A 24093-nucleotide genomic window follows, 5' to 3' on the forward strand; every position below is an offset into this window, starting at 1 on the left:
TTTGTGCCTGGATTCCTCTTTCCTGCCCCTCCAGGGATCTGGAAATATAGCAAAGCCTGTCAGATTCAACCATGAGCTGCCTTTGAGGAGGGAGTGAGCAGTTACTAGTCCCAGCTGCCAGTTTGGAGTCCAATGCATAGGGACTACTAAATGCCTTAACTAATACTGTACTGCTACTGTGGGCAGTAATATCTTCTCATTCTGCATCACTCTGCATTTAGCTGTATTGAATAATTTCTGCCAGAAATCTGTCAAGGTGGTGAGTTCTTTCTGTAAGTTTGCACTGTTTTCTCAGTAAATAATGTATGAATATGTCAAAGAACAGAAATCCCAGCCTAACCCCTTTGTGACCTTGCTGGTAAACACCCTTCATCACAAAAAAGACAATTCACCTTTGTTTTGTGTTTTTAATCTGATTGCTAATACAGAAAAGACATTCACCCCTTTTTATCATATCAGTTTGCTTCTTTGGGAGTTTTCAGCAAGAGACATTGCTCAAATCTTGGATTTGAAATATTTTTTTACCAGTCTGACAGATCACCTGTAGCCATGAGGGTGTCAGTGCATTCAGATATTTAAGCCTGTCTGCATTCTTCAGAAGTTGTGTTTCAGTCTTTCCCATTTATCATGAGAATAATACACAACATTAAGTGATAGAGGAATTGGATTCCCCGGGCCCTGTTCAGTGGACACTACACTGGCCCTTTGGAGATTTTCACGGAGCCAGATGTTTAAACAGGTTCTGGGTTTGCTTCTAGTGGTGAGATGTTAATAAGGTGATTTTTTACTTCCTAACCTTGGTAGTTTCTTACAGAATGAACCACATGGAGCACTTGATTTCTTGACAGCTGATCTTACAAAATAGTTTTTGAAGGAGATGATGAGTAGTTTGAATTTCTTTAGACAGTTTATGTAGCAACTGTAAAATAAAATATTGTTGGTTACTATTGCTTCTGAGAAGTTTTAAAGATGAATGCATATCTTTATTATCTTGTCTTCAATGGATACTCTTGCTAACAGTTGGGTTTGGGATAGAGTAGTAACTGGGAAAGGATGATTCCAGGATGGAAATCTTGGTAACCTCTTCTATTTTGGATATTTAAAATGTTTTGCTTTTTCTCCAGTGTTTTTTCCCTTTCTCTGTACTTCTAATTCCTACTTTTTTTGCTATGAATTCATGATGTTATCTGTTGTAAACTGTTGATATAATTTGGCTGGGTTTATAGTTCATAGTTATGGTATATGTGCTGGTTAGTGAAAAACAGTAATACCAGACTATGTCTTTACAGACCAAGTGCTGTAATTCTTTGTTTCCCACTTATGTTCCCAACAGATTCCAGTGTTCTACAGGGCATGAAAATCTGCAGTGTTAGCGAGAATGTCGTCACAGAATATCTTTTTATTTCATTACTAACATCCTGCTTTAGTTTGGGACTTCACAAGATACGTTCATTGTGCTCATGTCATCAGCTGCTCACCTCTGGGAGGCATGGGTGGAAAGATGAGATACTCAACAAACACTTTGTTGTTGACTTTATTTGCCTATGAAGAAATCATGCACCTTCTCCCTAACTGCCTCCTGCAGCATTACATGTAAAATGCTGCTTAAATTTATTAGCATCTTTCAGCCATGCTAGGAAGGTAGTTTGGATTTTCAGATGTGCTTTGCTGTAGGTGGCCTGTAGCAATACCAAAAAAAATCCATAAATTTGGGTGCCTCCAAGAGAGTCAGGCTCTGGGCTCTGTGCAAATATCTTAATAGTCCCATGTTTGCTTCTAGAACATTTATTTGAGAACAGGTATGGTAATATCACACATTTTTAAAATCAAACACCAGATTAGCCTTTTAAAGCCAAAATATGAATTAGCTTTTGGATTTATTTTTGGCTTTAAAAGGCTATTCTGGTGTTTGATTTTAAAAATGTGTGATAGGACACAAAATATTGTCTAGTCTTGTTGGTCTGTGACTTACACAAAAAATTGTTTTCTGTTCATAGCTCTGTTCTTAAGACATTGCAGCCATGACTAAGAGAGAGGCAGAGGAGCTGATAGAAATTGAGATTGATGGAACTGAGAAACAGGAATGTACTGAAGAAAGGTATGTACTGTCTTTGCTTTTTGGGATCTTTAGGCATCAGTTAATTGACTAATTCGTTTTTCTGTTTCTTGTGTAATTAAACGGCGGTTTTCCAGAAGTTGAGATGTAGCCACTATAGGAAATCAGTATAGTGCTGCCATGTTGCTCAACCTTAATTATCTAAATTCCAAACTGTTTTGGTTATCTCTTGGTATGTCATCAGTACTTTACTTTTCCTGTTTTCATGTCTATAGTAGTATGTCTGTGTGTATGCTGGAAACCTTTCAGCTTCAGTGGATCCTTCTGTAATTAAGATGGACCTTTCTGTATCTCCAGTCCTCTGCTTTATGGTTATACAGGATTTGAACAGGATGATTTGTTTTTAACAGAACAGAAATTATGTTTGGTGTGAACTATACTATTGTAAGGGCCATTGAAACTGTACATACTGAAGTAGGATACCCTCTGATTTAATTACCTCAACCTGGATTTTTAGTTTCAAATGCTTCCCTTCTCATTTTCACTACTGTGTTTGGAAGCTCAGAGCATCAGTTAATGTGTAGGATAGTGCTGCAATCCGGTTTAAGCACAGAAGAGCAAAGTAAACTAATTCTCTCTGAATAAAAGAGATCGAACACAGAAAGGTATGAAATATAACCCAAAACTTGATTAAAACCATATGAGGTTAGATGCTGATACCAAAAGAATTGATGTATTTTATTTAATACTAAAAAAGGTAAAGAGAAAGAGAGAAGAAAGGAAAAATGAAATAGAAAAATAGGTGGAAGGTGGGGTCAGGGAGAGTGACAAATATTAATTAGAAGCATATCACCCTTCCAAGGGTCCCAGCAATATCTTGTTGCTTCCCTCCATCTCGTCTTCTTGGCGGTGAGGGTCCCTGCTAAAAATTATAGAATCCAATGGATTAATATACATTTGGGCAGGTGGGAACACACAGGTACCTCCCGCCGGGGTGGCAAGTTTGTCACTGTCCCTTGCAAGACTGCGGATCTGTTGCATCATGTAGTATCACATGCAGTGCAGGGTCTGGGGACCCCTTTGGTGGGGGGCCTTTGATGAGCCATGACACCCCCTCAGTTGTCCCTGACATGGTTGTCCCTCACGTAGATGTTGCCTTCCAGGGGTGGAAGGCTCCACAGCTGGGCCAGTCTGCCTGGTGGAGGATGAGTGTTCACTGCATGTGGCCAGAGGCCATGGCACACACCCAAAACCTCTCCTCCTTCCCTGCTTTGGTTCAGGGATCTGTGGGAGCTTGGCAGCAGAAAAACCTGGGGCTGTGGCTTCTACCCCAAAGGTGCCGGGCTTAATCCTTTTGTGATAGATAAGTAATGCGATGGTTGACTCTCACAATTAAAAGGCAAATATTATGTATATGTTAAGAGAAGTTTTATAGTTATGTTTTACCCCCCCTTGCATTGTTATCACAGGGTGACTTGAGTAGTCAGGACATTTGGGAGGGTCACCTTGTTACTATGGCAGCACCTGACCTCCAATCAAGATGTAAAGAAGTGAATTCCACCACTGGACAGCAAAAAAGGAATCAATAGACAGAACTTTGGGTGGGGCTAAAGGGTTAAAAGGCAAAACATCCATAGTGTAGATGAGCACATGGTAGGAAAAATCCTTTGCTCCTGGTGCTGTAATATTTTCTCTATTCAGTCTTCTGTTGTATTTTTGATAAGGTTTTAATAAACCTTTTAAAATTTTTAGAAGTGAGTATCATTTATCACAGTCTTGTGAATGTATTCTTTTCCCCCAGCCCAGACTTAGGTCACTTTATCTTATCTCTATTAGCTTGCAGTTGAGGGCCTCAAGTCAAGAGGCCCATTCAGGGTGCCATGGTGCAGTTCTTGTTACCCACTTTTGCTATAATAGGCAAAAGTCCTTCATAAAGATGTTTAAGCCATATACCATAATATTTCAGGTATCCAACAGGAATTGAGGCTGGTTAGGTTAACTATTTTTTAAGAACCTATTCTGGAGAACTGATTTAAAGCCACTTACTAGTTTCTTACAGTTCTAAGTTCCTTGCGTATTTTTACCACTGTGTACATTCTAGTTTCCTTCTGTGTAAATGAAGAGACTGTGTAAGGTCACTGTTATATGTCCCATAACAATGACCTTTCTGAATGCTTGTGCCAATACTGTCATTGTTGTTGTGTGGGACAACCATGTCATGTGACTAATAGTTCCTTCAAGGCTCCATGTTGCTGTACTTCTTCTGGTTGTCCCTTTTATGTGTTAAGCTTATTATTCTTGTACTGACCAGTGAAAAGACATGGAAAGTTGCTGTGTACAAGTGTGAGCATTTTCCCCTTCTGTTTTCCCTGTCTTTGTTTCTGTGTTTGCTTTTAACTTGAATATCTTTTAAATACAGTCTAGGCAAAGCAAATAAAATTAGTTTACTCTACATGCAAGTTAACAATATGCGAACCATGTCTTACTGTCTTGAAAAATGTGATTTGAATCTTGGTATTTACCTGAGCTTTTTAGTGGTGACAGGGCAGGGTGAAAGAAGAATTACACAACTGTAAAATTAATGAGACCAAATTTAGTAATTGACTCTACTCAAACAAAGAGTACTCAAACTGCATTGTCGGTTTTCACCTCGTAGTTTGGCTAGCTCTGGACCCTGGCAACACTGACAAGGACAAAAGCAAAAGACAAGAGGTGCTCTTTCGTCTCAGGACCAAAGTCCCACAGCTTTAATGTAGAGCAACTCCAGGAGAGAAAAGAGGGAGCCTGGGAGAGGAAATGGTGTCTGGGAGAGGGAAGAGACCGGGTACCTCGTGGTGGGAGATTTTAAACCCAGGGGGAGGGGGAAGAAAAGGAACTACAGCCAGTGGGATACAACTGATGGGAGGGGAAAAGGGAGGAACCAACCCGGGGTTCAAAGACCCACACAGAGAATGGAGATCCTCTAGGGTCATGGGATGACTATCAGTTTCCAATTTCTGAAGAACAACGGTCCACATAGTGATCTCCAAGCCCAGTTACTTCCAAAGTTGACACCCTTTGAACTTTGTCTTCCTGCAGTTGGAATCCAGCAGAGGTTAAAACTTTAACCACTAGGTCAAGTGTGTGTTGGAATATAGTGTCATCCGGGGCGCACACAAGCACATCATCCATGTAGTGGAGGATGACGGCTTCCCTTTTTTGGGTGTGCACCGAGGACAGCAATGAAGCCACGTACCACTGGCGGATGGAAGGAGAGCATTTCATGCCTTGAGGCAATACTTTCCAGTGGTAGCGCTTCATTGGGGCTTCTTGATTGATGGTAGGAACCAAGAAGGCAAACTGTGGGGCATCTTCTGGGTATAGAGGAATTTGGAAGAAACAGTCCTTGATGTCTAGGACAGCCAATTGTCAGTTTCAGGGAAGCATTGCTGGGAAAGGCATCGCTGGTTGGAGTAACCCCATGTCCTCAATTACTTTGTTTATTTCCCAGAGGTCATGGAGGAGCTGCCACTTATCCTTCCCTGGTTTTTTATCACAAAGACTGGGGAATTCCAAGGGCTGGTTGTCTCTTCTTTGTGGCCTTTGACCAATTGCTCTTCTACAAGCTTCTCAAGTGCCTTAGGCTTTTCCTTGCTGAGTGAACACTGACTTACGCAGATTGGGATATCATCCAGCCATGTTAACTTGTGGGTAGGGTGCTCCACAGTGGCTGCCTCTAAAAATCCTGGGGTGTCTTAGGGATAACTAACTTGACCCTCCACTGGAACATGGTGTCTCTCCCCCACAGAGGAGCTTTGTAGTTGGCGACAAACGGACGGACGCTGGCCAGTTTCCCATCTGGCCCCTCAATTTGTACGATGCTTTTTGAGATTTTTGCCAATGTGACTCCTCCTATACCTTGGATTTTGCCAGCCATGGGTTGCAAGTCCCAATGTGACGGCCACAACCTTTCGGGTATGATTGTCATATCTGCCCCTGTGTCAAGCAACCCTTTCACGTGGAGATGGTCTGCTCCATGGGTTAGGCTGCATCCCATAATGGGTTTGTCCTCACCAACCATTTCTGCCCAGTAGATGCCAGGTGCTTTGTCATCTACTGGCATTTCTGCTGAAACAGGAATGGCCTGGGTGATGATTTTCCCCTTGGCCAAATAGAAGGGTGGCTGAGGGCAGTGCGGAGAATGAGGTTGTGTATGTCTCCCTTGATGGTTGTGGGAGCCACCTCAATCTCCATAAGTGTGTGTGCAGTGTCCCCAGAAACAAAGTACTCACTGTCCTGTCCTGTGTGATCTATCATCAAGTCTCATGAGTCCTCTGGCAGGTCCACTCCAATGACTGTCCAATGGGTAGACCTGAAAAAAAAGGCTTTAGTGGTCACAAGTTTGAAACACTTGTGAGGCCCCCAGATTTTGTTAGGCAAACATTTCTTTTGCTGTCCTGCACCCCACCTCCCTTCCTCCCCCTTTTCTGTTTTGAGAGAGGATTTTCCCTACTGTACAGCCCGCTACATTTATATTGTGGCGTGGGGCGGGCTCGTGCTCTGGTCCTAGATTTTTTGTTTGTTGGTTGCACCATTTTTCTGATTTTTCTTCTTCTCCTGGCTTTGAGGGCAGTCTCTGGTGAAGTGTCCTGGTTTCTTACACTGGAAGCAGATGATGAAGCTGTTCTGGCGACATGTGTTGCCTCCTTACTCCTGGTGATAGAGCTGCTGCAGTCTTTGGGTTTGCTGATCTTGGCTTTGTCTCCTGTACACTGAACAGCTCTGCTTTCTTGGCACACGCTTCTATCATCTACGCCAGTGTAGGTGAAGGATCGATAGGCAGTCCTAGGATCACCCTGTGGGAAACTTCATTGGCATTTCTCTGAGCCATCTCCTTAATTAATTCTGCCTGTGCTACAGGGTCTTCTACTTGTCTTTCTATTTGTGCGCAAAGCTGGTCAACAAACTGCAAGAAATTTTCTGAGGCATACTGTTTAATATTAGTATAACTACCCCTAGCTTCAACTATTGGTAACTAGTTAAAAACCTCTTCTGCAGCTCCCCAGATTTTATCTAGAGTGAATTTGGATAACATCTAAGCTTGGTCCTCGGGGTTAGCCCATTGCCCCTTGCCACACAGATGTTCATGGGTGACATCATTCCCTTCTATATCTTTTGCACCCTGGATCCTCCTCCAGGAGTCCACTCAGGGATCTCTTCCAGGTGCTTTCCCATATATCGAACTCTGAGGGGGTAAGGAGACACTGGAAGAGATCTCAGAGGTCGGCCGGAACAAATTCAAGGGATAATAAAGTAGCTTTCATCATGCCTTTGAAGATCTCAGTGTCTCAGCCAAATTCTTTTTGGGCCTTGCATAATTCTCTTTTGCTTTGGTAGGAGAAAGGCTGAGAGCTTCTAATTCCACTTCCCTTATGAGACAGGAGCGGCTAAGATCCTGGTTTTGATCCCCAGGGCTTCCTCCTTCCTCTCCACCCCAGTGGGACCTGGCGGGAGGACACTCCCCCTGTGGGAACCAGGAAGGGTACCACCCCCTCCCTTGGCCCCACCCCCATGGGAACTGAGTGGGGGACATGGGAAACGGGAACAGGAAGGGGGGTGGAGCTGTCTGGGGAGGTGGAGCAACCGTGGGAACCAGGATTGCAACATCCAGAGGTGGAGTTGCAGGATGATGTCATGCAGGACAGGAACATGGAGGAAGGGGAAGGGGTGTCCGAGGGAAGGAAGGGGTTGTGGGACTGGAAAGGGTAGGAGGAGGGGATAGGCGGGCAAAAGGGATTGTGGGAAGAAGCAAGGTAAGATAGAGGGCCCGCCACGTGGCCGCCGCTATCCTGGATCACTACCAAGTGGTTGGCACCATCTTGGATCCTGGCCACGTGGCCGCCGCCATTTTGGGAATTGGGGGATCGTCTTTGAAACTCACAGAACGCGAAATTCAAGCAGTAGCAACGGGGTTAAAGGGGTGCAGGGAAGGTTGTCTGTCAGCCTGTGCACAACTGCCAGAGCCAGGGTGCTGAGTGGGAGGTGGGAAGCCAGAGAAACAATGGCTGTGCCAGGAACCCTGCATTTCTTGGGATGCCTTGCATGTTCCTCTCAGTTCAGGGGCAGAGGGTCTGGGAGGAGGGGTAGGGGAAACCACGGGAGGGGGGGACTTGCTGTGGCTGTCCCCTTATTTCCCTCTTAATCAATTCTTTTCAAATTAAAAGGAACAGCGGGAGAAATTTGGATACTGTTTTGTCTCCCTGTTCTACTCTGGATGTTAGCAATTCTCCAGTTTTGTCCCAGGTAGATATAGAATTTACATTCTGCTGGGTAAACTGAGGGAAATGGAAAAACAACCAGCAAACAAACCTTTTTAACTGTCCTTTAGAAACTTTAATGTTTCCACTACCTAAGGTTTTTTTATCTGGGGTATAAATGCCCCTCTCTTGTGCAGAAAACTGAGAGCCCATTCTGATGTAAATGTAGTCTGTGCAATTTTAATCTACCTTCCTTCGCAACAGAGCACAAACAAAAACTGAAAGTGCTATAATGTTCACAGCAACCTAGGGAAGTGTCTGTAGTTTTTCCCTCTCCCCAGCCCTGAGGTAGGAGGCAAAAGCCACGTGTGAGGAAAACCACGTGGCTTCTAAATTGCTGCCGCAGCTACACAGGTGCTGCCACGGCACGCAGCTGTCCAAGCTGGGGAAGCCTGCAGGTCAGCACCTCACACACGCCCGCAGTTTGCTGCCACCTGCATGTGTCGCAAGTTACGAGCTGCTCATGGCAAAAGGCACGAGCCGTGGTTTCTCCACCCACCGCACTTCAGAAGCCACTCGCAGCCCGGAGCTGGTGCCGCGCCACCGCGCCTGCACACACAAACCCCTCCAACAATGCGGCTACACGCATCTCTAATGCCAGAGATAACCCCCACCGCAACCAAGGGTTACTTTGGGGTCTCCACTAACACTTGTGGGGGTTACTTAACCATCCTGGGGACCTCGGTTGGCTGGAACGGTTGCAAGGAAGTCCTTTGTTTGGAACCAACCCATCTGTGGGCTTGGGATGGGCTTGCTGGTCCCTCCCTCATGAGTGCCACTGTACAAAAGATGGCAGCAAACTCTGAGGAAGCTGACTGTTGCAGCGTGCTCGGTGTTAGGCACACTTGACGGGGGGCAACACTCCCCCAGGACCCCGAGCCTCTCAAGCAGTCACCAATAGATCAACGCAAAATGACAAGATGGGCCTTGTTTGCTTATCCGAGGATTGTTTATTATGACAAAAGGGTGAAATTAAAAGCGTCCATAACTGGAATAGAGAGCAGGGGCAAGGACCATGACACAGGCAGGACAGTGGGTTTTAAGGGACAGGACTAGGGTGGAGCTTAGGACTGGGAACCAATAACAAAGTGGCAGGGGAGGAACATAAGGCAGGGATTACACTGGGAGTTCTTGGGGAGGGGAACAGTTTAACTAAACCAATGGGGCATTGAGGATGCATAAATGACAGGGAATTATCTGGAACAAGGGGTAGGAATGAAGTAGTACTGACAGCAGGGACCGAACCAATGCCTCGGGTGATGCGGGGGGTACAAAACCACTTATGGAAGACAATAATATAATAAAAACACACACCACAACAGCTGATGGTCCAAAAGGCTGGTAAAATCTACACATGGATATCCAACGGCTGTGTGGGTTCTTTGACCTTACGGGAGGCCCCATGGTTGGACGCCAGCTGTCAGTTTTCACCTCGTGGGGGATCAGTTTGGCTAGCTCTGGACCCTGGCAACAGCGACAAGGACAAAAGCAAAAGACAAGAGGCTCTCTTTCTCCTCAGGACCAAAGTCCCACAGCTTTAATGTAGAACAACTCTGGGAGAAAAAAGAGAGCCCAGGAGAGGAAATGGCATCTGGGAGAGGAAAGAGACCGGGTACCTCGCGGTGGGAGATTTTAAACCCAGGGGGAGGGGGAAGAAAAGGAACTACAGCCAGTGGGATACAACTGATGGGAGGGGCGAAGGGAGGAACCAACCTGGGGGAAAACAACACTACAGGACTTGGCGGGGGAGGTGTATGGAGCAAACCATGTGATACAAAACAAACCACTCAGTGAAAAATAATAACTGAATAAACGACTCAGTTCAATACAACACTGCCTGATATTAAGATTTCAGAGTCAGTATTAACTTTTATCTAGTTTACTTCCAACTTTTATTAAGCTTTCCTATACCTGCTCTATTAACATGTAAGTAATGATTTATTATATTAATTTGCTATTTAAGCATTGTCGAGCAAAGCTACACCACCGCAGAATTTGTGAGTCAGGCTATTGACATCAGTGAACCCATTGGAAATCTTAAGAAGTTGCTGGAACCCAGATTGCAGTGTTCCTTGGATGCACACGAGATTTGTCTGCAAGATATCCAGGTAAATTGAAAGGTTATGAAAGATTTAACTTCGTAATGGAGAAGTGTTTTACATACTTTTTTACTTTTTTCCATTCTCTATGGAATTCATGCTTCATGTGGAATATTAACTACAGTTAAGAGTTTTAATTTCATGTCAGGTTTATTATCATCAGACCCTTTAATATATGCACACTAATTCAGTGTGAATACAGTCAAAATATTCTTGGAGTTCCTGGTGTGAGGTTAAGAAACCACCTTACAAGTGAAAGAAGAATGAGGGTGATGACCATACTGCTTTCTCTTGAGGTAGCCCACCTCATTTGTTACTACCAGAACTTCCATAATTCTGATCTTGTTTTTAATCTAAATGAGAAGGTTTCTATATTATTGAGGTAATAGATGTAGCAAGGCATTACTCAAGAAACCCCCCCCTGCCTTCTCCCTTGGTTTTTACAGGCATTGGCATGTGTTAGACAATGTAACTGTTGTGTGTTTTATTTGAAATTACAATCAGGCATCTGTAGCTTTTCCAGAAACAACAGGAAAATATTGTTATAAAGATAAGAACTTTTTTAGATGTTAAAAACTCAGAGAAGGAACTGTAGATAGTTTTCAGACAGTGAAGGTACCTCCTCGTATTGCATTACTTCTTTTTAGTCAAAAAATGTTCCTGTAGGCAAAAATATCTTAAACAGAACAGAGTGGCAAGTTTCAAATACAATCAAATTTTTTCTGTTATATACTATGTCTAAACAGTACTAAAAATATTTGCATGCTTCTTCGGAAAATTTGCTGCAGGTGCCCAATGTTTCTAAAATTCAAAGGAGAGTAAGTTTATTGTATCTATGAGACTAATACATATTTTTAATTTTTAATGCTTTTATCAAGCTGGACCCAGATCGAAGCCTTTTTGATCAAGGAGTGAAAACAGATGGAACAGTGCAACTCAGTGTACAAGTAATATCTAGGCAAGGTAAGCAGTTATATTTGTCTGTTGTACAGACAAACTAATATTGCATGAATATTTGTGAGCAAACCTAATCTCCTATTCCTAACTGTAAAATTGAGATCATCAATGAATGGTCACAGAGCTTCAGAATGTGTTTTTCATTGTGTACTGCAGTTCTAAGTAGTAAAATGAAAATAAATATCATGTACTAATGCTTTTTCAAATGTTTTTTAAAGGAATTTCATATCATTTTTATAAGTAACAAAATTAAACACAAATCCAGAACCCACACAAATCCAGAACCCAAACAAACTCTTAGTCAAGTAGTATCAGTTACCATATGAGGTTTTCCTCAAGGTTGAGTAGTTACTCATATCAGACCAAATATCGACGCAGGCAAAAGATTTTTGTGTAGGTAGGTGGCAGTTTCATCCCTGTGAGGTGAGTGAGCTTGTGTGCTTTAGGAACAATTTAATTTTGAAAGTAAATGTAGGTAACTGAAAATCCTTATCAAGGTCCATGATCACGGTCTATTGTCTGTTTTCTTTGGATGAGAACCATCTCTTTGGAGATGGTTCATTGTGTAAGAATTAACCGGTTGGATACAGATTTGTTAAGGCATAGTTTTTATTTGTATTGTCTGGTATGACAGGATTTCTTCTTGTCAAATACTCAAGAAGTAGCAGCTTCATTTATTTTTTGTTCTAGTTTTCTGCTTTACCCCCTCCATATGTCTTGAGTGGAAGGACAGCCAGACAGCCACCACTCTTTATAGACAATGCGCATATTGGGCTGTGGGAACAGCTACAGGTGTTTATTTCTGTATTTTTAAACAGAGACAAGTTCCTACAGGAGTAGATTAGTTAATCTGTTTTGAGTTACATGAGCAAAGCAAATAAGCAAAATTTGGGGTGCACTTTTTGTTTCCTTTTGGCTTCATTGTAGATAAACAGAAGAAAACTTTTCTGCTTTGTATTAACGGTCTTCAGTGAGACATAGTTTACATTTAATGCTGAGTGTCAGGTGGCTAGTGCGAGGTTGAGTTCTCAGTTCCCCATATGTAATGGGAAGTGTACTACCTTTCCACTTATAAAATAGAATGGAAATATCCTTCAGGGAACTAGAATAACTGCTCTTAATTCATGCCCAGTAACTTCTAGTATTCAGTGCTCAGACTTCCATTTTCAAAAGCATGTGAGGGATGAATATCTTCACTATTATCTGTCATAATTGTCGTAGTTTTGCATGGGAGACTTTTAGAGAAGTGATGCAAAGCTTCCAGCCACTGGAAAGCTGAATGCGCATCTGTGAAAAACACATGTTAAAGACGAAAGAAGTGCAGGAACTTCCTCTTTGTCGTCCGGTCTGCAAAGAGGTAACACGCCTCGGCCCCCTGTCTCAGCCAAGCTGGGGCTGGGTGGTCCTGGCTGAGGGGCTGGGCCCCTTCCCTCTGGGGCGCCTGCCGCCCCGCCATGGGCTGCCAGGTAGGGGAGGGAGTGCCATGGGCCAGGCCAGGCAGCTTCTGCCGTGGGGCAGGCTCTTCTCCAGGGGTCCTGTGGGGCTCACCAAGCCTCGTCCTGCCCGGGCCGGCCCCCCAGCAGCTGCCAGGCAGAGAGACAGGGAAGGCTGCGGAGCCCTGGCTGAAGCAGGGCCAGGCCATGGCTGTAAACATCTTGCCAGCAGCTCCCCTTCCCCCAGCGTGGCCACCGCACAAGATCAAGCGGCTGAGACCAGGGGCAGCCCAGCAGCCTGTGCAGAGCGGCCCTGCGGCTGCAATTAAATGCAGAGAAACCCAAAGACCAACCATGCAGCTGATCCTGACATAGCCTCAGCCACAGTTCCTGCCTCTGGCACCGAGTGATCATCTGCAGGCCCTGGGCAAGATGTTAAGTCTTTCAGTGCTTCAATCCTCCCTTGAGTGAGAGAAAGGAACAAAATGCAAGAATGTAAATAAGCAACATGAAGACTCCAAGGTCAGTGAAGAAGTAGTCAAGTCCCAGATGGGAGGGATGAGGAGATGCCTTGATCTTGGAGCTGAAATACTTTGTAAAGCTGTGGAGAAAAGACTCTGTTTCCCTGTAACACATGAAAGCCGTGGGGAGATGAAGGGTGCCATTTGATATCGAGCAAAGGCTTCCATGCTGAAGTAAGCAGATGTGAAAGTAGCAGTGATCCCATGAGAAGTTTGAACAGAGAAGGAGAGAAGAGTGGTCCTGTACCCCCAGGAGAAGAAGAAGATCTCTGTTCCCAGAGATGAAGATGATTTTAGAGATAGATAATGAGAATTTTTGACTTTTAATAGCTCATCTTTGAAACAATACCCCATAATTTGACATGGTCCATAAACACAGCTGTGGGAAAAGCTTGTGGAAAATGGGAGGGACTTCACGATTGCAGATTTCCCTGGGTGGCTGCTATTTGTGATAAAACAAGAGGGACTTCTGTCTCTAAGTGAACTGAAGAAAGACTATTCTAGAGGTGGTAAACTGACTGAAATTTTAAGTTTTGTTTCTTTACATTGTCAGTGGGAAAGAAAAGGTTGTGGGGGAGGAGGAGACGTGTTCTGAAGGTTTTGTTCTGATTCTTACTACTCTTTCTTTTAGTTATTGTTAATAATTTTTTCTTTATGCCCGTTTAAGGTTTTGAGCCTGCTTTGCCTTTCTCCTAATCCTGTCTCACAGCAGGAAGTGAGTGCATTGGTGTTGGCCAGTGCTGAACCCCCCACACTCCTTGGTGTGCCACCCAGGAAATCTCAAAATTGGCAAAATCTCAAATTGGTGAACCAAAACCACTAAATGAAATTGGTTTTTCCACCCGGTTTCAAACTGAAACTGCCACAATGTTCTTCCTGTGTTTTGTTCTTTCCTTTTAATGTAAAACTGAGGTTCATGATCACATAATACAAGGAGCTTCTTGTTCCATGCCTCCATCACACCTTGTCTCTCTCCCTCTCTCCTCCCCCTCCCTGCCTCCCATCTTAAAAGAAACTTTTGAATATGAGGTACTTCTGTATCACTTTGGAACACTCCTCAGTGTTGTTTTTCAGGCCTTGATACTTTAGCAACTCATAAGATACGTTTGTTGAAGGCATGTAAAATATGGCAGGGCAGAATATCAGAAAACAAATAGCATGCATATAAACAAAAGGAAGATAACTTGGATCACTAACAGGAAAATGGACTTGTTACTTTTGACCACAGTACCCCTTTGAGCCAGATGGGAAAAAACAGCTTCTTACTCCGTCCTCATAATTTTACCTGCATGAATGAGGTTTTGAGAGACTCTCAGTTCACTTATGTTTATTTTGCCCTCACTTATGTAATGTATAGAATTTAACTAAGAGTAATAGTGATGCTAATCCTTGTGGTGGATTTGACTCTTATTTCTTGAAAGAAAAGCTGCTATGTCAGTTCAAATGTTCTACCAAATTTTGATGAGCTGGCTTTAAATTCAAAGACAACAGGTGAAACATAGTTCTTCTTCTATAGTTGAACTTGAGTGTAGTTCTTCTATAGCATTTCATTCTACAGCAGATAAAATACCATTCTTTTTTTTTCATTTTACTAATAAGGCTCTTACGGTGCTCTACCTTGCCCTAACTCATTTCCTCTGATTGGAGAAATGGGAATCTGGAACTGGTCATCTCTTATGCAATAGGTAAAGGGAGAAGAGATGTGAGGAGAGATGCAGGCAAACCCAGGGAATTAATGTTGTTCTACTGTTGCAGTAAGTTAGATGGCAGATTGCTAATTCACATTTTTACTTACAAGGTGTTTCCTCTACAGAGACTCATTGCTTTGATCTCCATGTTTGTACTGTGGATGAAGCACAAAGTTCTTTTGACATGTAGTTGTATGATACACAGTGAATTATTTTGTTGAGCAATAATGAGCTGTACCTCTTTTTTCTTTACTTTCTTTTTTGAGGATCAAAAATAGAATCTTAACCCTTAGTAGCTTCCCTTACCCATTTTCATATGATTTTTAAAGAAGCCTGTGTTGTGCATATTTATTTTTCATTGCCTAGATAAAACACTCTCCTAAGTAAGAAGAAAGAAGTAATGAAGAATTTCTTCATATTTGCTTCTTCATCTAATCAACCACTTACTGGTTGTCAACATCCATGTTTTCACGTCTTTGATTTCACATTGCTGAGTTTTGTACTCTAGGGTCTTTATAGTGTTTGTTCCCTTTCTAATATTTTTTTCAAGTTGAATGCCTATTAAAATCTAGAGGAATATTTGTCTGAAAAAGTCTTGTTTTTTCCTACTTGTAATACAGGTATATACTCCATTTGTTTTCCCTTACAAACTATGACTGGATGGTGGATTTAGCATTTAAGGCTGTTATCTGCAGAACCATCTCATGCTGTGCTTTAATATAGATTAGACAGGAAGGACACAAAGTAATATCTTTACAGTACAAGATACTGAAGTTACTCTGGTCATATGATAGTCTGTGAATCCGACTTTCATCAGCCTAACCATAGTCAAGGTTTTCCAACTCATGATAAAATAGAATTGTAAGGATTCTTTTTTTATGTGAAAATATGTTTGATTAAAATCTCTTAAGTGTGGTTGTTGGCATTACAATGAAAAATTGTATGTTACAAAAATTGAAATAACTTTGAAAAATCTTCTGTACAATGTATGAAAATTGGTGAGGCACCAGCTGGACAAAACACTTCAGAAGACAACAAAGAAGGTGGTGATACAAAGCATTAGTGAATGTGTTCTTTCTTGCTGCAGAATAGATACAGACATATCTTGTTAGTTCTGTGATCTAATATCTGAAATGACAGACAAAAAGCCAAAACATTAATAGCTGATGAAGCCTAAAATGAGAAGAATTTTTTTGGGTTTCTTTTAACTTGCTGTTTAACACAGTGCCTGCTTCAGAGTACTGAAAGAAAATGTTAACTACTTTGTGTAGACCCCAGAGATATCAGGGAAGTATTGTAAAGGCTGAAAGAAATGCCTTATGGTTGGAGTAAAGCTGGATACTTGTTCCGGGTCCTTTTGGAGGCTGCTTTTTCTGCTTGTTTTGGGGTTTTTTATATGGTATATTTCTTACAGACCGAAATACTGTACTTTATGCTCACATGCTGACCATTCTGTTCAAGATCTGTGAAATAGATCACTTATACAGAACAGGAAGCTGAAATACTGGGGAAAGACAGAGGGACAGCTTTGTTATTCACCTTTCTAAAGTATATGCTCTATAATAGAGTATGCCATTTTAATTTAGGACACTCACAGAAATTTGATGACACTCCTGTGTCCTGCTTCTTTCCTGAGTTTGCTAGCCCTACTAATCAGAAAGCTTTAAAACAATGTTTTTGTCATATTTGCATTACTGTCTTTAAGTTTTGTGATATTTCCTTGCTTAGGGATAGAGCCCAAGTTGAACATCCTGGAAATTGTGAAGCCTGTGGAGACCGTGGAGGTTGTGATTGATCCAGATGCTCATCATGCAGAGGCTGAAGCTCACCTTGTTGAGGAAGCTCAAGTGATTACCTTGGATGGAACAAAACATATTGCAACAATTTCAGATGAAACGTCTGAGCAAGTGACGCGATGGGCTGCAGCACTGGAAGGCTACCGGAAGGAGCAGGAGCGCCTTGGAATACCTTACGGTAATAGTGCACAGTTATGGGTGTATGCAGCTGGGGGCTGGTCTCTTGTGCTCTGTGTTGGTGCTCAAGGACCTCAGAGGAGGAAACCTGTGGTATGGGTGAGTTCAATGCAAATAATCTGCGTAAGGGAATGATAGAATCATGGAATGGATTGGCTTGGAAGGGACCTTAAAGACCATCTGGTTCCAATCCCCTGCCATTGGCAGGAACAACTTCCACTAGATGAAGTTGCTCCAAGCACTGTCTAGCTTAGCCTCTAACACATCCAGGAATGGGACATCCACAGCTTCTCTGGGCGCTGTGCCAGGGCCTCACCCCTGTTACAGGGAAGAATTTTTTCCTAATACCTAATCTAAAAACCAAGGAGAAGTAAAATGATTGCTCATAATAGTTTCATTAAATAAGTGCTTTTGTGCCATAACTACCTTGTCAATGCAGTTTTTAGAAAACACTTTTCTTCCTGCCCTCCTTAAAAATGTGTGTGTTGGTGAAAAAGCTCTTCGGGTGTGTGTGGAATTGAACAGACTTGGTATTGGGGCATTGCCTGAAAAGTTGTTGAAACAAATTGTTCATGGACTGGAGGATGCTAAATATTCTGTTAAATTAGATTTTGTATGAGGAGCTGTGCTGGACTTCATCATACTGGAGGAAGATGATTCAGAACTGAAAAGAAATATTCTTCTAGATGATCATCTTTTTTTGAGTTAATGTTGTTACTTAGCAGGTTGCTCTTTTACTGTTAGCTTAAAAACCATCTCTGAATGTCTGTTTAAGATTGAACTGGAACTGTGGGATGTAGACCTAGATCATATTTGGGAGATTATCCAGCTGAATTGCTTCTTATGACTGGCAGATATGTACTGTCAAGACATATTCAGGAAGCTGTTCTATATGAGCAGACCTGTAAAACTGGAATATATTTGGCTAGGGGGAAGTTTGGAAGGATTTAAGAATTCCAGTCAAGTCACAGGTATTTGCAGGACATGCAGCTTGCCAATATTTTGAGCATATTTTTGACAACTAAAGCAAAGGCTTTTTCATGGCTTTTTAGTTTTCTCATTGGTAAGCACTTCAAAAATAGTTTTCCTCATGTTATGTCTGTTGATAATCAGAGATTTGATGTGTAATGTTTGGAAAAAAAAAGTGAGGGATTATCAGAAGCAGACTAATACTTTTCATCATAAATACTTTTCATCATAATACTTTTCATCATTTTCGTCACAATAATATTAGAAGAAAATTACTTAAACCAATGTTGTTATGTTGGATAATATTTTTCATAAACTTTAATAATGTTGATGCTTTAAGAAAGCTCTATAACTCACAACTGTGGCTTCAAAAGTTCAGTGATTTTTGGGCCATAGGAGTGCAGATTTTTCAGGAAAATCATATTAGTTCATTATGACAGAGGTCGGTAGATCATGAAAAATAGTGTTCTCTTGATATCAAAAAAAGGGCTAAATTACACTCCTGAAAAGAATAACATTTTAAATGTTTTCTGAGTAGACATTACAGGGACTTGGGCTGAAATAAGGTGCCCCTAGGTTCTACATTATAGTACAAAATTATTTATTAAATCTTTTCAGAAGACAGGATGCGTTGATGTTAAGAGTCAAGGCTTGTCAATAAATAATCATCCAGAAAAGTAGTGTTTCATTGTCTTCATCTTTACAGGCTTCTCTGGTTTGCTGCAAATGGAAAACTAGCATTTAGCTGGTCTTTAAAATGTTGGTTTATTTTTATGTTATGGTTTGGGTGGATTTTATTTGAGATCATAAATATTTTTCTGTTACAAGTATTTCTGCTATTAGAATCCAAATATTTGGTACCTAGAAGGAGGGAAAATATTAATTGTTATGAGAAATAAATGCAGAAAACAGAGCAGCAGAAAGCTTGGAAGCCACAGAAGTGGTTAGAGAAAGTAATGATATTTGTTTGGTTGCAGATTGTGTTCTCTCAATGAGAACAAATTAGCAGCTTTTTGATGGAAGCTCACTGCTGCTGATGTTTGGTAGATCAACTCTCTTGTGGTGTGTCTTTTGCCACAGGATTACATTGCATTGTTTGAGGTAGCATTAGTGAAAAATGATACCATGTAGCTGTTCTTTGTTAACCAAAATTAGATTTGTAGCTCCTAGATAAATGTTTATAGATTTAGGATACTTTGCTTTCTCTAAATCTTAATTTTCTTAATTTTTCTTAATGCTTAAATTGATTTGTTTTAAATCTTAAAACAAAAAAATGTCAAGGTGACATCTGCTTGGGATATCAGAATTTAAAAATACATAATCAGTCTGCTCCAGGGAAAAGTAGATGTCCCTACTTTAGTTTCTTCTTCTTACCTGTTGACATATTTAATATGCTGTATACAATGTTAACATCCCAGAACTTGATGGTTTGGCTGAAAAGGTCTTGCAGAAGCAATCACTCACCTCCAGTAGGCCAATGCTCAGACAGGCTCTGTGCAAGGGATACTTGAAAAAAACCTAGTCCTCAGTTTTATTGCTCAGTATTCCCTGTAGTGTGGAATATGCCTTTGGTCAGTTAAGGTCAGCTGTCCCTCCTCAGTTTTGTGTGCACCCCCTGTCTGCTTGCTGGGTGGCTGAATGAGAAACAGAGAAGGCCTTGCATTGGAGTCCAATAGTCTGACGAGACAGTCTGTTCTTCTGGATATTCCATGTGTGCAGGGTGTAATACTGAATATCAGATTTACTTGAAAGTCACTGGTATTATATTGGATTTCTGGTTTAGTAGAGTGATACAAGGTACATTAAAACCCAGCACAGAGGTACAATACACTTGAATGAATAACAGCGGTTTCAGAACATTGCACAATCCCAATCCCAAAAGAATTCCTGGTACAGGTGTCTGTAATATACTCACCATCACAAGGTTAGGTGTTCCTAGTGGCCAGGAAGGAGAACATGGGTTGCAGCCAACTCAAGCCGATTGTTCTCTTCAAAATTCTCCTGCTAGTTTTGTGGTTTGTGTTCTCTGTGTTGGGTTGAGCCACATCTTCGTGGCCTCTGCAAGCGCTGCTCAGCAATGGACAGAACATCTGTGTTATTAATAGTGGTTTGGTCACCAGCCTAAAGTACAACACAATAGGGGCTTCTGGGAAGAAAATTAATCCATCCCAGACATACCCAGTGGTGGTGTTTGTCAGCAGAAACTGAGATGATGTGAATGAGTTTAGAATGTAGTATTTTGTCATAATCACATACTGATCAATATTTTTGAAGGAGAGTATCCGTCTGTGAGAGAGGGTATTCTTTTCTTGAAGCTAAAGACCTGTGGAAGAAGAAAATTCCTTTATTTTTTTTGTGTTTGAGATATGTCAGGCATAGATCTGATGTAAAAACTTTCTGTAAAGAAAATTTTTCTTTCACCCTTTTTGTCACCCCGCCAACCCACACCATTCCATCACCATTTTAAGTGCAGTCACCAACTTTCGAGGTAGATTTGGTCTCATTAACTCTGCTTCTTGATGTTATGCTTTTATTCTTATGGAAGTTATTATACAATAACCTTGCAGTGTATGATGAGGTGATTTGCAGTTTCATCCATCTTTTCCAGACCCAGTTCAGTGGTCAACAGACCAGGTGCTCCACTGGGTGGTGTGGGTGATGAAGGAGTTCAGCATGACTGACATCGACCTCAATGCACTCAGCATTCCTGGGCGGGACCTCTGCAATCTCAGCCAAGAAGATTTCTTCCAGCGTGTCCCACGGGGAGAAATCCTGTGGAGCCACCTAGAACTTCTTCGAAAGTGTATGGCAGTTTGGTTTTTTTTTAGCCTTTTTTCTTGAACTTGTGAAACCAATTATGAGCAGTCATTTTTCCTTTACTTGCTGTTGATGGTAAAAACGAAGGTATCAATACAAGATAAGAGAAGGTATTAGAATGTCTGCTGCCATGAAACATTTTCAGCATACTAAACACTGCCTGTCTTTTATCAAACCTCATAACTGGTAGAAGGTAGTGAATGATTATTCCACCTTTGTTTTTTATAAAGCTTCATAGTGTGTGCATCCACTGAATTTGTTAGTTCTATAATTAAATATTTGATTTTGAGTTATTTAATGTACATTTCTCTGTCATATTGAAGTAGAGATTTTTAAGCACAGGAAGTGAAATCCTTAGATGGTACACAACACCGCTGCTAAGTGATGCATTGTATGTGCATAATACAGTAACATAATAAATATATGTGCATTTCAGATGTACCATGCTTGGAGGTAGCTTGCCAGACTAATAACTAATTCTGTCTTTATTTACATAATATAGCAGAAGGTTTTTGGGGATGGAGCTAGTGGAAATTTGCCCTGTACACCCTTCTAAAAATGAATGACAGATGTTAAATTTCTCCACTTGTAAGACCATGAACTGTGCATATCTCTTGCAAACTGATACCAAATTTTATTTCTTCTGTCTATGAAATAAGAAAGTTTTTGATCTTCAGGTGACTTACTATTTGTGGGTTCAATATAAGCCAGTTGGTTTCTTTTCCAATTTGTAGATGTGTTGGCTAGCCAAGAACACTCCGGAGAAATAGCAACTGTTACAATTGATCAGCGTAAGTACTTCTGTCATCATTAATTCACACAATTCACTGTGTGCAGGTTTAGCACTGTACTGTGGTTCAGAATTATGACAGTACAACTTTTAGAAAATCACTTGAGAGAGTATTTTTCCTTGGAAATGGGAGGAGGACATATTTTAAACTTCAAAACATAACATTGAGTTTCTCTATTTTTTTTATTGGCTGAAAGGTAGTGTTTGACCTGAACTATGGAAGTTTATAACTTTCATTTTGGATGGTAGATTTTTTCACTTTCTTGAAATAAGCTTTCTAGGATACATATTTGAGGGTTTTAGTTGTTTCAGAGCTTTAGGTTATATATTGCATTAATGAATGGATCTATTTAAATATTAATTTCAAGTTAAAAAGTGTTTCCAAAAACTGAAGGGTTCTGTGGAAGAGATGACTTGCTTAGAAACCAATATTAGAAATAATATATTAAAGTAACTTTCCAGTTATTTGAAACTCATTCTTTCAGCTAAGCAGTGTCATCAATTATTAAAATGAATCAATTTTCAGATGATTTATAAGCATCTTATATGTTAAATAGACATACTGCTTATTACATCCTGTGGTTGTGTCTAGTTAAAGCCAGCTTGAGTGGGGCATCTGTGTCTTCCTACACCATTGCAATAGAAGGTGTTTGCTGTTCGAATATCAGGTATGAAGGTTGTGCAGTGACTCTAGAGAAAAGGGCATTAGGGCAGATCACGTGGAAACAGCATGAAGATAAAACAAGGGCTTGAGAGAGTTTGTATTCTTTTTGTGGAAGCATGTAATACGATAATGAACTAAAACTGGTGTTTTGTCTGTAATGTGACACTTCTTCAATGAGTCTAAAACTGCAATTTTCATATAAGAGGTAAAAAGGTCTTTAAATTATACTTAGCATTGTGACTTAACACAGTGTGCCTTTTTATCAAAGGAAAAAACTAGCTTCTAGATGTTATGATAATACAGGTAATAAATAAAATATGCCTATTTCTGTGCAAGCAATTTATAGTTGATGTTCTGCAACATTCTCTGCTCTACAGCTGTGCAGATTATACCAGCATCTGTACAGCCTGCTACCCCAACCACCATCAAAGTGATAAACAGCGGTGCAAAAGCAGCCAAAGTACAGAGAGCTCCAAGGATCTCCGGGGAAGACAGGAGTTCCCCTGGGAACAGAACAGGTATTGCCTCCATTATTTTTACATGCTAATGCACTGAACACTGACCCATTAATTTGAATTACACTTTGGTGAGGTGCATCTTTGTAGCTCCAAATGTGGGGTTTGTAGGGGTCTGTGTGAACGGAGTGCTGTGAAAGGAGCCATAGGTAAAAAAATCTGTGGTAAGCACAGGCAGCCCTGCCAGGTTGGTCAGCTCACACAGGCACCATGTCAACATGATGCTGCAGTTTTTCCATCCTGCAGCAAATAAAATGGATGTATTTCCCCATCACTTAACAATCTGTCCTCTCAAACCATCGCATAGCATTTATTCAAGCTTTTAACTTCTTTCTATTTGTAGAAAAGAAAGAAAATAAACTTTATGTTGTAAAATGTAGCCTAGCTGCTACTTGCGCTGTCTGTTGTGCTCCTCCTCCATTTTTCCCCAATCTGGTGACTTCAAAATTTATAAAGTTTCATATTTCTTTTTTAGCTAAATGAATGCATGTCTGGAAAACTGCGCACTAAATTTGCAGTTTCATTTTGGAATTACTGTTATTTGTACATACTCTTTGATTATTAATTTTTTTTTCTTGCTGTCATTTTTGTTTTGCTTCTCTTTAATGTTGTTGAAATCCTTCCTTCTCTTCCTCCTTGAGTATTTATCTGTTTTAGACTCTATAAAGGCCTCTAATGATGTCATTCAGAATTTTAAGGCCAAGGTTTTATTGGCTGACATTAGTGAGGAATACTGTCTATTTCTCTCTTTAGTCAACAGGTCTGCTCTCTTTATCTTGTTGAGAATATAGGAATTTTACTGCAGGTACTTGAGTTAGGAAAAAATCTTAATGATTGGATGTGAAAGATGCGACATTGATATAAACTGAAATTTGGGGGTTTCTTTTGTGTTTCTTGTATTTCATGTTGAAAATTTGAGACCAAATTTTTTTTTAAAAAACAGCTATTACACGTATATGTGTGTGTGTCAAGAGGAATTAGCAGCTCTTGATAAATCTGTTCTATTTTAAAGACAGATAATGCTTCTAAATTATTATGTTGGGGGAGTTGTGTTTTTTTAAGTTCTAGGGGAAGATTTATGTGAAATCTTGATTAATTTTTTCCTTTATTCATAATTTTTTCAATAAAAATGGGTACCAATGACTGCAGGAAAATGTTTGCGAAAGAATCATTAGAAGGGTTTAATTAAGTAAAAGTTTTCCTTCCATCATATAGTCTATGCTGGTCTGCTTTAATATGTTGGTTGCAAGTTTTTAGCCATGAATGGAACATGAAAAGGACAAGTTGAAGCGAAACTTGTTATTCCTGTTTTAAC

General features: G+C 40.9%; 1 protein-coding gene across 2 annotated transcripts in view; it reads left to right on the plus strand.

The window, feature by feature from the left end:
• Positions 1-24093, plus strand: part of GABPA (GA binding protein transcription factor subunit alpha) — a 30646-nt gene that overhangs the window by 2085 nt on the left and 4468 nt on the right. For both annotated transcript variants that reach the window (XM_038128848.1, XM_038128859.1), the window contains exons 2-8: positions 1998-2098; positions 10316-10460; positions 11330-11414; positions 16779-17024; positions 20601-20795; positions 21544-21600; positions 22641-22781. In XM_038128848.1, the coding sequence (XP_037984776.1) occupies positions 2022-2098; positions 10316-10460; positions 11330-11414; positions 16779-17024; positions 20601-20795; positions 21544-21600; positions 22641-22781 (946 nt within the window). In that variant the 5' untranslated portion in view covers positions 1998-2021. The remainder of the gene's footprint in view (positions 1-1997; positions 2099-10315; positions 10461-11329; positions 11415-16778; positions 17025-20600; positions 20796-21543; positions 21601-22640; positions 22782-24093) is intronic.

Source organism: Motacilla alba, chromosome 1 (assembly GCF_015832195.1).
Source record: "Motacilla alba alba isolate MOTALB_02 chromosome 1, Motacilla_alba_V1.0_pri, whole genome shotgun sequence".
NCBI classification, from domain to species: Eukaryota; Metazoa; Chordata; class Aves; order Passeriformes; family Motacillidae; genus Motacilla; species Motacilla alba.